This window comes from Brassica napus, chromosome C1 (genome assembly GCF_020379485.1).
Source record: "Brassica napus cultivar Da-Ae chromosome C1, Da-Ae, whole genome shotgun sequence".
NCBI lineage: Eukaryota > Viridiplantae > Streptophyta > Magnoliopsida > Brassicales > Brassicaceae > Brassica > Brassica napus.
The window spans coordinates 9,224,753-9,238,561 of record NC_063444.1 but is presented as its reverse complement, the minus strand read 5'-3'; the positions used below and the strand labels follow the sequence as shown (position 1 = coordinate 9,238,561).

At 33.4% G+C, this 13,809-nt stretch overlaps 3 protein-coding genes across 3 annotated transcripts; 1 reads left to right on the top strand and 2 right to left on the bottom strand.

Moving 5' to 3' along the window:
• Positions 1-279: 279 nt before the first annotated feature.
• Positions 280-723, top strand: LOC125579777 (uncharacterized protein At4g04775-like). Its single transcript, XM_048743622.1, has 2 exons — positions 280-408; positions 499-723. Exons 1-2 carry the CDS (start codon positions 280-282, stop codon positions 721-723), a joined length of 354 nt encoding a protein of 117 aa, XP_048599579.1.
• A 555-nt stretch (positions 724-1,278) lies between these two features.
• Positions 1,279-3,228, bottom strand: LOC106383989. Its single transcript, XM_013824026.1, has one exon. The coding sequence runs from the start codon at positions 3,226-3,228 to the stop codon at positions 1,279-1,281; it is 1,950 nt and encodes a 649-aa protein (XP_013679480.1).
• Positions 3,229-8,686: 5,458 nt separating this feature from the next.
• LOC106387095 (dof zinc finger protein DOF4.4-like) lies at positions 8,687-9,909 on the bottom strand. The gene has a single exon (XM_013826903.3). The coding sequence runs from the start codon at positions 9,547-9,549 to the stop codon at positions 8,818-8,820; it is 732 nt and encodes a 243-aa protein (XP_013682357.1). The 5' UTR covers positions 9,550-9,909; the 3' UTR covers positions 8,687-8,817.
• Between the last annotated feature and the right edge of the window lie 3,900 nt (positions 9,910-13,809).

The window sequence follows — 13,809 nt, the reverse complement described above, 5'->3', positions numbered from 1 at the left end:
CCTATCTATTCCCTAAATGACACTAAAGTATGACAAACAATTTGAAACCAAATTAATCCAGACAAACCTTATAGATCACAAAAAATATCTGAATAATGATAACAAATCTTAATAATCAAAACACAGATAAGTTGACCCTAAAACTCAACCCGATTAGAAGAAATGTTTGCCCTAAAAAAATCTTATATAAGACCATCATAAGGCCAGAAACCCTACATATTACGTCGTGGGTTTCTCCTACTTCTCTTAAGAAAAGCTCTTGTTTCTTCTCAGTAAAGAATGACGAACATGAATAACAATGAAGGGATCCCTTCCAGATTCTGGTGTGGGAAGGGGATTGTCACTTATGTTTCAAAAACAGAGGAAAACCCATACAGACGATTCTTCAGATGTGAGATTGGTAAACAGGTAAATCTGAAATTTCTTTAGTTATCATTATTCTATATGATAAGCGAATAAACATATGTGAGATTGACTTGTTTTTGTGTTTTCAAACAGAGAAAGAAAGAAAATCATCTTTTTAAATGGGTAGACGACGCTCTGTTCGATGAGATTCAGAGGATAGATGAGCATCAGACGAGAATTGCCGAGGAAATTGAAGATCTGAGAAGTTCCATGAAGAAGACAGTTGAGGAGGAAGTTATGAAACATAAGAATTCGATCGATGTAGGTTGTTTAGGATCCATTCTCATTATTTTATGTCTCTGGTCCAAACGTGATTGATAATGTTTTGTTTCTCTGTTTCATGTTAAAATAAAACTTCTATTATTTTCTAATGTTAAGACCTAAACGATTTCCAGTTGCATCATTTGACATGAACAAACTGAAACATAACTTCCAAAAATGAGAAGAACAAAACGCATAGTCTCTTAAACATAAAATTCAACATGAAAAGACTGAAACATAACTTGCATAAAACGAGAAGAAAGAAACACATAGTCTCTGAATCATAACTTGCATAAAAAGAGAAGAAAGAAAAACATAGTCTCTGAAACATAACTTGTATTGAACGAATTGACAATCCTATATTGCTCTATCACATGTTCTCCTGTTGTGACCTTCAATCCCACATCGACTGCATTTCCGAACTGTAGAGCCTTGAGTTCCTTGTGACGAACAGATCTTATCTTCGGCTGTCTTGTATCTGCGTTTCTTTCTCCTACCCGCAGCTCGTCTACTCTCTGGAGGAAGGATTTTCGACTTCTCCACATGAGATGGAACTTTCCATGCATCTTCGGGGACGCTAATAGGATTTATGCTTTCTTCATAAGCCGAGCGTCATGAGGCAGTAGTGTACATGTCATCTGTGAGTGTGTGTGGTCTTATTCCAACACTGAAGCCTGCTTTTATGGCGTGCCTGCATGGGATTTTCATCAGATCAAATTTCTCACAAGAACACGTGCGTCTGACCAAGTCTACCGAGCAGTCGAAAGTGTCACCTTGAACTAAAAACCTATGATTGCTAACTGGAAATACCTTAAATGTTTTACCCTTCTCAATCCTTCTGTCAATCTTTTTCTCCACAGCAATGGTCAGTGGCTTCGAATGCTTAGAACTTAAAGTTCTACGTTTGAAAAACCATCGAGTCATCATTTCCCTAATGCTGTCCAACAAAGGTATCACTGGAAACTCTCTAGGCGTACGCAAAGCAGCATTTATCGACTCCGCAGGGTTAGTAGTCCTAATATCAAATCTGTAACCTGGAAACTGACAACGAGCCCACTTCCTCACATCGGGATCTATGAGATACTGTCCAATTTCAGGACTAATAGCGAAAATAGCAGTGAACACCTTACGAAAATCAGCTGCTCGATAAGCTTTAGAAGCCTTTGCAACCAAACCAACCACACCTTTCCCGCTGAAATATGTCACAACATTATTCAGCAAGTGGTGAATGCAAATTCCATGATGAGCTTGCGGATACACTCTCGCAATAGCTTTAGCAATTGAGGAATTCCTATCAGACACAAAAGCTAAACTATGGTCGTCAGCAATGACCACATTAAGTTGTCTCATAAACCAGTTCCACGCGAGGTCATTCTCTGAGTCGACAACTCCAAAGGCAATAGGATATAAACTCGAGTTTCCATCTAATGCAGTAGCAACTAGTAATACTCCTTTGTATTTGCTCTTCAAAAACGTCTCATCCACCACAATAACTTTTCGAATTGCAGCAAAGAAACCGTGAACACTCTGACCAAACGAGATGAAGAGGAATTTGAATCTCCCTTTTGTATCCCTTTCATAAAACGTGTGTGACCCTGGATTAGCTTCCTTCCTCATATGCAAGTATTTAGGAATTTTTTCATAACCTTTCTCTGGAATACCTTTCACTGCGTTGATTGCATATTCACGTGCATCCCACGCCAAAGAATAGGATATCTCAACTCCATGTACCATACACATATACTGGATTATATCATTCGATCTTGGCCCTTCTTTAGCAGTTTCATACTTATGCATAATCAGAGTACCCACTGTTTTTGCTGAAACTGTCCTAACAGAACCCTTCCTATTGGATGCAGCACATGAATGATCAGGTACATACTTTTTGATGATAAAATACGATGAGCCTGTTAATCCCTCTGAACGAACACGCCAGGTGCAATCATCATCTGAGCAACGAATGTACCACACTTTTTTATCCGATCTGGCAACCACATAGTCGAAATTATGTTTCATTGCACATATTTCGAATGCTGCCTTCAAAAGTGTTTTGGAGCTAAAAGATTGACCGTTCTTCACAACATCCACCAAAGAAAAGCGAACACCATCTTCATTGATCTTCTCTTTGTCACACTTTTTGTCATCTTCACTGTCAGGTACCTCAACATCTTCTTCTGAATTCATATCAGCTGCATCGTCAGACTCCATATCACTTGAATCTTCAGACTCCATAGGTGCTTCCTCTCTGTTAGGCGACTCAGTACCTTCTTCCGCTATGTTAGAGGCTTGAGTACTCACACACAACTGCGTCGAAGCTTTGTTCTTTACATATGTAAGAAAATTTCTAACTTGCCGATCACTGGTGATGATAACAGGGGGTGAGTAGATGCTATTGATCAAATCGGAAGGTAAATAACTCAGCTCTATATTGACCATGCTTACATCAATTCCAAAGTCTTCACACACCATAGCCTTTAGGTTTTCAAAGCTTGAACTTGTGTCCAAAGTAAGTAATCTGCCTCCTTTTTCTTCATCAACAAGAAATCCCCATCCATTGTTCATCGACGATTTCCACAAACCACATGAAGCATATATGTTAATCTTCATAATTTTAGAATGACAAAAGTTTGGAAGAACTAAAAGATGAAGAAAACTTCCACGTTGAATTTCAGAAATCGTGGTATGTTGAAGAAGAAGACAAGATTTTAGGAAAAAAACTTAAAAAAGAAAATTAAAAACATTTAAAAGATTTACTGAATATTTACTAACCGTTTTTTGCTAGATTTTCGGATTTTGTAATTTTATTAGGTAGAATTTGCATTCTATCTGTTTAGAAATTAGAAGGCCTGGTAGAATATTGTATACCACCGGTGTAGACAAAAAGACAATTCGAATAATGCATTTCCTACTTTAGTAGATTAATTAGTTTTTGTAGCGCATCAAATCTACCAGTTACGTAGAGCATAGAGGGAATGAGGATTTTATATTCTTCCCTAGTAGTTGTTAATGTTTTCGGTGTATTGCGCATACTACGACTGGTAGATCACTATGTCTTTGTTAGATTATATATTCTAAATCTCCGTAGATGGTAGATCAGATTTTCTAACACATTTACCCCATTTTTGAAATGACTATTCAGAAGTTGTTCTATATTGCCAATTTTCCCAAAAACAAATAGGTCAGTCGAAATTGTGATTGATATCCCCTATATATTATTCTAGAAGCATTACAACTTCTTTTTGTAGCCACATGTCATCACTAGAATGATTCTTAGAATCATTTGAGAAATATGTTGGTCCATCTAATTTTATAATAAGCTTTTTATTAAACTAACAATAAATTCATCATTAATGTAATTTATTATTTCCTTAAATAAAATTTACGGAATTGCCTAATGTGGCTAAATTATATATGGCAATTAATGATTTTGAATAATAAAGATTTGATAAAAAATAGTGTATCTTCTATCATATTTGTTTAATTTTAAGGTATTAAATAAATTAAACAACCACAATAACCATATAATAAAAATTTAGATTTTTATGTATATGTTATATTTTGAATTTTTACAAACGGCTATAAATTACTAAAACTGTTAAAAGTCTCACATTCAAATTTTATTATCCATGGTTTAAAATTTTTGTTATGACAAAATACAAATGATTACAAAAATTATATAAGTACAAAGTCTAATTTAATTAATTAATAAGATTAATATATATATATATATATATATATATATATATATATATCATTTTAAATTAAACTATAAACCATATAAAATACAATATTTTAGTTTCAAAATTTACTTTGAACAATTTTTTTGATAAAAGTTTTGAACGATCATTGACAACTTATTTTTTTTAAATTCTAAATTACTAAAACTATTAATCCCACAATGAAAATTTTGTTATCAGTAATTTAAATTTTTTTTCTATAAAAGATACAAATGATCAAAAGACTATATGAGTAGAAATCATCATTTAATAGACATTAATATTAAAAATATACTAAAATATATTATCGATGTTAGTATCATTTAAATTTAATAACATATCCTATCAAATTAAAAAAAATTAGATTAATACAATTGATTTATATGTTCGCACCAATTTAATTATATTTTTAATAGTTACTGACTTTTAATTATTTAATATATATTTATTATTTTATAATATGTAAAAATATTTAATACATTAAATAATTTATATATATAATGTGATACCGCGCAAGACGGAGATCTTAACCTAGTAGAAACTAATATTCTAGACATAACTCCGTAAGAAAAAGGTTATAGACTGAACCATATAATAAATTTATCTTATTTTGAAATGCATCTACACAAATGAGTGATGCGTAGCTCAAAAACAGAGAATAAGTTTTTTTTTTTCCTGCCTTTTTGGTTAGATCTTACTAGCCTTTATCGATATCTAGCAGGAATATGAGTAACCTAGCATACCAAACAACCCTTGTCCTTAGTACTAAGGTTCAGCTTCTTGAGGCTTAATCACTGTAGTCTGGTTCGCTTAGAGCATCTCCAACCCCACTTCATAATTTACTGCAAAATGGATTGGGAAATGGAATGATGAACAAACAAAAAACTTTTTAAATGGAGTAAAAGGTTTTCTGTTTGTTCATCAAACCATTTTCCACTCCATTTTGCAGTAAATTATGGAGTGGAATCAGAGATGCTCTTAGCTCTTGGAGCTTTTTGTTCTCAGCTTCCTTCAACGAGACTCTCTTACTCTTGCCCTTACCAAGAAAAAGTTGCTTCTATTTCTCCTCTTTCTTTTTCTCAGCTTGCGGATGCGCCTTTTGCCTTGTCCTCTTGGCTCGCGTTTGAATCCTTCTCATATTGCGTTGAGGAATCGGATTGTTCTCCTATATTTTCCTGATTTTCCTTCGCCTTTGATTTCTCCTTCTTTTGCAAGCAGAGATTCCATCTTGGGTGCTTCGTCTGTGTCTTGCATTGGCTGATTTCCCTTCACATCTTCTTCATTCTCTCCCTTTGTAACCGGAGATTCTACCTTAAAATCTTCCTCTACCTCCTGACTTGGCTGCGTTTCCAGGCTCGCGGCTTCCACATTCTCTACCAATGAGTCATTGTTGTTACTTGAGGAAGAAGTCGAAGCAGCTTTGTGGCTTCCTTTTGCACCTCCCTTTCTATTCGTTCCCTAAAGTGGTGAGCGTTTGTGTACTCTCGTTCGTGTTCGGATCGAGCTTTTGGGTTTTTAAGTTTTTTAACTTCACAGGCCCGTTCAAATTTTACACAATTTTGGGTTGGGTTTGGGTCAAAATAATTCGGTTCGGTTAGGTTCTGTAACACAAACTAATATCCATTTTATAACCGAACAAACTGTGGGTTCAGTTAGGGGTTCAGTTCATAACCAAAGCAGCTATAAATAACCCGAAACCCAAATAAATAAAAAAAACTAAAATAATCTTTGATTGGTAACATGCAGAATGATGGAATTGTGGATAAAAACACGATTAAATAAGTTTTTTTTGTCATTCAACAAAATTTGCTGAAAGAAAAACGTAAAACATAAATATGCGTTTTTCACTGAAAATACAAAAAAAAAATCATTAAATAGAATAGTAAGTTTTAGTGGATTATTTCTGGAATTAACTTCTTCATATTATTTAATTATATGATAACAATATTTTAAAGTTTCGAATATAAAATGATAAATAGTTATGTTAATAAATATATACTATACTCTGATTTTATTATAATATTACAAGATGTAAATATACAGTATTATCTAAACATATACAAAAATAAGCTGAATAATTATACTAAGAAGTCAAATATTTTAAATAAATAATTTATTTTCACAATTTTTAGCAATTACTTTAATAATTAATAATTGTTAATTTTTAAATCCTATATAATATATTTTGATCAAAATAATTTGTATTATCATTTTGCATAATTTTATCATTTCTTACAAAAAAAACATTATGCAATTTTCATTATAACTTAATTATATTTTTCGTGATTAAGTCATGTTTACCAATCCGAGTTCTAATTGCTTATACCTGCCATCGGATATGTTCGGATCCATGTTTGGTTCTCCGATCCGAACTTGATATCTGATGTAGCATGAAATTGTATTATGAAGTAAGGGAAACGGATCCGAACCATCCGTTTCCGGTGGGCATTCGGGTACCCATTCGAATTCGGTTCAGATCTATTCGGGTTTTCGGGTTCAAAGATTTCAGTTTCATTCGAGTATTTCTAAATTTTTGTTCGGGCTCGGTTCGGATCTTTACGGGCTCGGTTCGGGTTCAGATAACTCATTTAAATTATTTTAAAAGTTTTAAAACTCATTATATACTTTAAATTTCTCAAAATCTATAAACAAAACAATATATTACATATAAATTTGAATAGCATATGTCAAAGTAACTAAAACTAACATATAAATTGGTTTTGTTTGAATATTTGAATTGATAATCAATAGATATTTTAAGTATTGTTGGTGTTTTGACTAATATTTTAGCTATTTTAGACATGTGCTTTTGACTATTTGTATATATTTATAAGTATTTGGATAACTTAAAAGTATCTTATATATTTTGATGTTCTTAATCTTATATATTAAAACAGAAGTCACAACTTTGATTCATATGTGATTAAAAAAGGACATAATGGACATATTTCTAAAAAGTCACATTATATTTAATTTTTAATCTTATTATCTAAATTTTGGGCATACCAGAAATTTTTATTGGACTATCAATAGTTGGATTTAAACAATAGATGATACATTAGATTTATAGATAGTATAAATTAAACAGATATAATTTAATGTTGTAATACTATACTTCTATATGTTAATTATTTAAGTATTTGTCGATGTTAACTTTTAAAATTATAAAGATTTTTTTTAAAATAAAAAATCATATTATCTAACAATGATTAATATTTACTACCTCAAATCAATGAAAACAAATTTTAAACTATATAGTTTATTTTAAAAATTAAACAAAAACTAAATGTTTAATTATTTACTCGATAATATAAATCTATGAAGCGAAAAGTTTAATTTTTAAAAACATTTCTAAATTTGTGAAATGTTAAAATATATTTGAATATGACAATAAAACAATATTTTACTAATCTTTATATATATAGTTACGATTTTAATAATGAAATAATAATCCGAAAATATATATATAGAAGAAGATACAAATACATGTAAAAGTTTAAAACAATCTATTCAATGAAAAAAATACCGTAAACTTATTATGTTTTAAAACTTGATAGACACATATATATTATAATATATACCAATTTAGAATTGAAAACAAAATGTTTATATAAAAATAAATGAAAACAAAAATCTGCGCGGTTGCGCGGATCGAAATCTAGTATATATTAAATCTAAAAATAATTAATATATATAAGTATATAAATCAATTTCGGATATAATCGGGTACCCGAAATACTTCGGTCCGGATTGGATTCGGTCCAAAATTTGGAACCTATTCGGATATTTAATCAATTTCGGTCTGAGTTCGATACTACTTTTTCGGATCGGGATCGCGGTCTTTCGGGTCCGGGTTTTTTGCTCAGCACTAGTTTCCCGTATTATGGGCACCCCTAGTTTCCTTCTTCATTTCCAGAGTATAAACCAGAAAAATCAAGAAACAGCAATGATAACAACGCTAAAGACAATTAAAATCTTCTGCTTTCGCTAAAAGAAGAGAAACAGAGGAGGAGAGCAAGCAAGGGTTTAATCGTAGTTTTTAAATAGTCAAGGAAGAAAGATGAATAGCTTTTTGGATGTACCTTTTAGAGACATCTTTTCTTCAGTGATTGTAACATAACTTGTATATCAGGCGTTTTCAGAAAAACAGAGCAATACATAAAATTTTTGAAAACACATAGATATTTCTTTTACTAATAAGTAATGAAACACACAACGAACTGGTGATGATTAATTATATATATTATAGAAAAGACCAGACAGGTAACTTATGTCTTAATATTTAAGGAAACAAAGATGCATACTTTTAGAACTTAAATTAAAAAAAAAAGACCCAACAGAGCTGAAAAACAAGATGACCGAACAGAAACCATAAACGAAAAACTAAAACATTATCAGCATAATATAAAGAGAAAACGGGTAAAACGGTTATGATTCAAGGACCATGCTTCCCCAACTGATAGGAGGATCTAAACACAGACTTGTTGTTGTTGTTGTTGTTCATGTGATCAATGCCTGGATATCCTCTTCTTTCACTAGTGCCGGCATTATGGTTCATGATCATGGTGTTGGTGAAGCTCTGGTTTGGCATGTTTGGATTCTCTTGGTTCACGCGGTAACTGTTATAGTTATCAACATGTCCACCAATTGATTGATTCATCAAATGATTACCAACAAAATTATTGAGTCCAGCACCGTAATAACCTTGGTGAAACAATCCATCAAAGAGATCCATCGGTGGAATACTTCGAGTTGGAAGCATCATATCACCATGAGTTTCAGGCAAAGGACTGAAATGGTTCCCAACAACAGCGGAGGAATAAGAACCACCAAATGGTTCAAGAAACTGGGTTGTTTCTTGAACATGTGAGAAAGGTTGGTGATGATTAACCTGCTGGATCTCATCAGGAACCACCTGAGAAACAGACGGCTGTTCTATACGCTTGATTTTGCGGGCTCTTCCACCAATTGGTACGTCCCTTAAAGTTCCACCATGAGTCCAGAATCGGCGACAGTTCCTGCAGTTGTAGCGAGGTTGAGTCACTCTATAGTTGTTGTAGAAACAAAACTTGGTGTTGTCTGAGCTACACCTTGGACACACTCGCGGAGGAGGCTTCTCTTCATTCACTTGACGGTTTCCCCTAACAAGCACATTCGAGTTATCCATTTCTCTCAAGAGCTCTTCTTAGTTTTGGTGTTGTTGTTGTTATGCTCTTTGGTGTTGTGGAGGGGCTCTTATATATATTCTTGGGGCGTGGAAACTGAAGAAGAGATGCATCTTGTTATTAAAAGACTGAGATTATGAGCAAAACGTGTCAGAGGTTGTGTACTAATAGAATCTGAAGGTTTCTTCACACAATAAACCTTAGGCTAATATTAGTCAAAAACCAAGACTCTCTTATTCTTAACTCTTGGATGTATATAAAAATTAGAGAGTTAAGATATGAAAATGAGTTAAGATAACCATAAAAGATCTAGGGGCATTGAGAGTATAATGCCAATTAATGGCAAATCAATTGTAATTTGTAAGTGTTTATTATGAAAGAGAATATCTGCGAGCGTGTAAGCTCACGCGCGGTCTCATTGGTGTGGAAGGTAATTTTTTCTATATTAATATCTTCAAAAGATTTTTCATCTTTAAACAGATTAAAACAATGAAATGCTTTAGTTAAAACTAATATTTAATATGAGGAAAAATAGTCAAATATTAATATGAAATCCTTATTTTTCGAAATCGACAAAACCCTTAGATAATTTACTTTACTAGAAAATTATTAGTGATTTATTAAGAGATCAGACTTAATTATACATGTTGTTACTGGCACATCATAAGAATTTATTGATATAAATATATGTTTAGGAGTTTTTCTAAATAAAGTGGATACATCTTGTGAGAATAAACGGCAATGCCAAATACCAGATACCAAAAGGAATGTGCGTAAGAAACTAAATTATAGTATGTGTTCAGAGTTGACCATATTAGAATGGATACAGATGATGAGAATTGAAAGGTCTAAATAGCAAGCAAATGAGTATCAAGAAAGCAAGAGACTCATAACAAAAGGTTTTTGTATCAAGTCATCTATTTTTCAAGACCGGCAAACTAAACACGATATCAAGTAATCTATCTTCAAAAACACAAAGCACCTCTACGTATCACCCTTTTGAGGTATATATATCTATATATAGTCATGGTAAATCTCAGTGTTGAAATAAGCGGGAAAAAAGAGATACTCCAAAGTCTACTATGTTCAAAAATGTCTATTATTATTATTATTATTATTATTTTAAATGGTTCGTGCCACAATACAATGGTTATGATTTTTATTCAAATTAAATTAAGATGGTTTGCAGTAAAAAAGAAACGGTTAACAAGCTCGGCTGAAAAGCCAAAAAAGGATGTCACCGAAGTACTGAACCCCCACAGCAAAATGAATTTTATGACCATCGAACAACAAATAGTAGTAACACCGAACGTAGTAGACTAGTGGTTTATGCACATGCATAGATGGTGTTGTGCTCTTAATTCAAAATTCGGTGGGAAAAATGCTTTATGCCGTGTTATTGATATTAGCAAATGATGATTATGGGCCTAGTGGAAGATTAGAGTCCAAAGCTAAACTCCTCGTGGTTAAAACAACTACAAATAGACCAGGTCAAAATTGCGATTGATATTAAAATTAATATTATAGACGGAACTGCCGTAAGAAAAGAGGTTATAGACTGAACCACAGTATAGATTTATCTTATTTATACACCAATGCATCTACACATACATGAGATTAACCGCAGCTAAAGAACAGAGCAATACATGAAGAGATCAAACACTTGAAAACAAGGAAACACACATACATATAGATCTCTTTCTCTCATTAGTTCAATTTTATTAACTCTTCTACGCCTTTATCGTTATCATCCCGTGCTTTCCCCGCATCCTCTTCAGGACAAAACACAGCTTCAGCCATAGTCCCTCCATTTCTTTGAACCGTAAGCTAAATTTTCCCTCGAGTTTGACTTTCTCTACATGATCTATTCCCTGGAGAAACACACATAAAACTTCCAGTTGGTTTGATGTTGTTAAATTCGTTGTTATGAGTTTCATTGCTTTGTTTGTTCTTCGTGGAACATGGAGATTTTAATAAATTCATTTAATAAATTCAATTTTTATGAACCGAAGAGGAGAAAATAAAAGAGCTCAGTATGGAGGCGATGTCAATAAATTCATTTAATAAATTCAATTTTTATGAACCGAAGAGGAGAAAATAAAAGAGCTCAGTATGGAGGCGATGTCATCTGGAAGGAAATCAGATGAGAACGAAGGACCCAACCTTGGATCAACCATTTATCTTCACAGCTCAAAGGAAATGCACCAGCAGGGAATCGAACCCGGGTCTGTACCGTGGCAGGGTACTATTCTACCACTAGACCACTGGTGCTTCGTTGCTTATCATTCTCTGTACTACATGAAATTACTCAAACTTACTTCACTCGTCGTCCCTGGCCTAACCGGAATGTAAAACTGAAAACAAGAGGTGGCAAGGAGAATTGAGTAGCGAATATATACATAGAGTCTTTAAATCAAATACATGTGTCCAGTGTATATAGCCACAACTTTGGAATACAGTTGTAACACTCAATCCAAAACTGAAAATAAACCGCTCAGGATCATCATAGCTGTGTCCCCCTCGCTCTCTACTTTCTTCCATTTTCCATATGGTGTGGAAAGCTGTTGATTTTTAAAGACATTAGTTAAGCAATAAGAGTAAACATTATATAGTTGACAACCAAAAAAAAGGTTTATATATCGAGTAACCTATTTTGATACATCTCCCATATATCACTTTATAAGGGATTTATCAAAATTTCCTCCAAGGTAATGAAAAAAAACATTCGAAAAGTTAAACGGAAGAACAAAAACTCAAAACTGTATATTTGCAAATTGTAGATGAATAACTGAAAACAGAGTAATACAATAGCTAGGCCTGAGACTTTTATCCGAGATCCGGATTCGATCCGAGATTCGATCCGGATCCGATCCGATCCGAAAATCCGGATATCTGGAGGGGCTGAATCCGGATCCGGATATCTTAATTTTTTAGTCCGGATATCCGGATCCGTAAGATTTATTAATAACTATTTCAAAAATAGTAATATATATATATATAAATTAATTTATTTAATATTTTTTTATTTTTGTAATAGTATATATAAATTTTATGTAAATTTTGTAATATTATACATGCTTAAGTTAAACATGTGAGAATGGCGACGCGAATGGCGATCTAGGTTTTCAAAATGATTTTGCGAAGATGGGATCCTGGTATTGGTAAAGAGGAGTGTTCGGGAAGAGACAAGGGTTATGTTGACAATAATGGTGAATGGTATCGGAGATCGTCTCCAGATTTGGTGGTTGTGGGCGAAGGGAATCTCGGGATATTAAGGAAAGACAGGATTATGAGCGATCTGGGTCAGATTTCGATCATCATTAACACGAAATCGCAGATCTCTGATGGTATTGGCTCTGATCTTAAAGTTTTGATTTGGATCCTTTTATTGGTTAGCCTTATGGGCAGTTGTGTTTTAGTTGCAGCTAAGGGTCTGTGGTTTTGTCTTTTCGTATTGTGGTTGTTGTTATTTTTTAATTTTTGGAATAAAAATGGTGCTTTATGTTGTTGGTGGTATGTGAATATAGAGGTTGTCTCTGATGTAGTAGGCTACTCGATGAAGGGACTGATGCATGAAACTGGTGGTGAACCTAAGGATATAGGGAGTTATATTTGTTTTGAATTGGGGTTATTGGTTCATGGACACAGGTGGGACAATGATAACACGTTTTATCTATATTATTTTGTTGTGGTTTCTTGGTATCTTAGTAGGCTTTTGACTTCGGTATGTATTGTTGTCTCTTGGTTGGTTGGGAATAAATGGGTTTTTGCTTGTTGCTACTTTTGTTGCGATATGGTTTCTTCAAGATCAGATTCCAGGGGGGACACTTGGGTCTGGAGGTATTTGGTTTTCGCTTGGTGGAGTGGTTTAAGGATCAGGGCATATTTTGTTCCCTGGATCAGCGGCATTGATATCAGAATGCATATAAATGTGTGGTCCGCTTATGTGCTGGGAGTCATGGTTCTCTTAGAAAAGTGGCAACAGTTTGAGGAACTCATTATTGGCTCTCATGTGGAATATGTAATGTGGTATTGGATAGTAGAATTAAAGAAAATATATTTGATTGGTCTAGTGTTATTTTATTGGCAACACGGTTTTTCTTTGGTCACTTTTGGGGAGAACTCAGGGTTTCATTACACCCACTTTCGCCAGCTTAAAAGAGTTTTTTAAATGAGAATATTAAGTTGGAATTGCCGAGGAGTAGGAAGTAAGTGGACGATAAGTTATTTAACGGAGATATGGCATAAACACAAACCGGATT

Bases quoted from the DNA above. Each gene is read 5' to 3' on its own strand.
- LOC125579777 (XM_048743622.1), top strand. From the start codon at position 280: ATGACGAACATGAATAACAATGAAGGGATCCCTTCCAGATTCTGGTGT. The intron at 409-498 runs GTAAATCTGAAA...GTTTTCAAACAG, and splicing joins GATGTGAGATTGGTAAACAG to AGAAAGAAAGAAAATCATCT.
- LOC106383989 (XM_013824026.1), bottom strand. From the start codon at position 3,228: ATGAACAATGGATGGGGATTTCTTGTTGATGAAGAAAAAGGAGGCAGA.
- LOC106387095 (XM_013826903.3), bottom strand. From the start codon at position 9,549: ATGGATAACTCGAATGTGCTTGTTAGGGGAAACCGTCAAGTGAATGAA.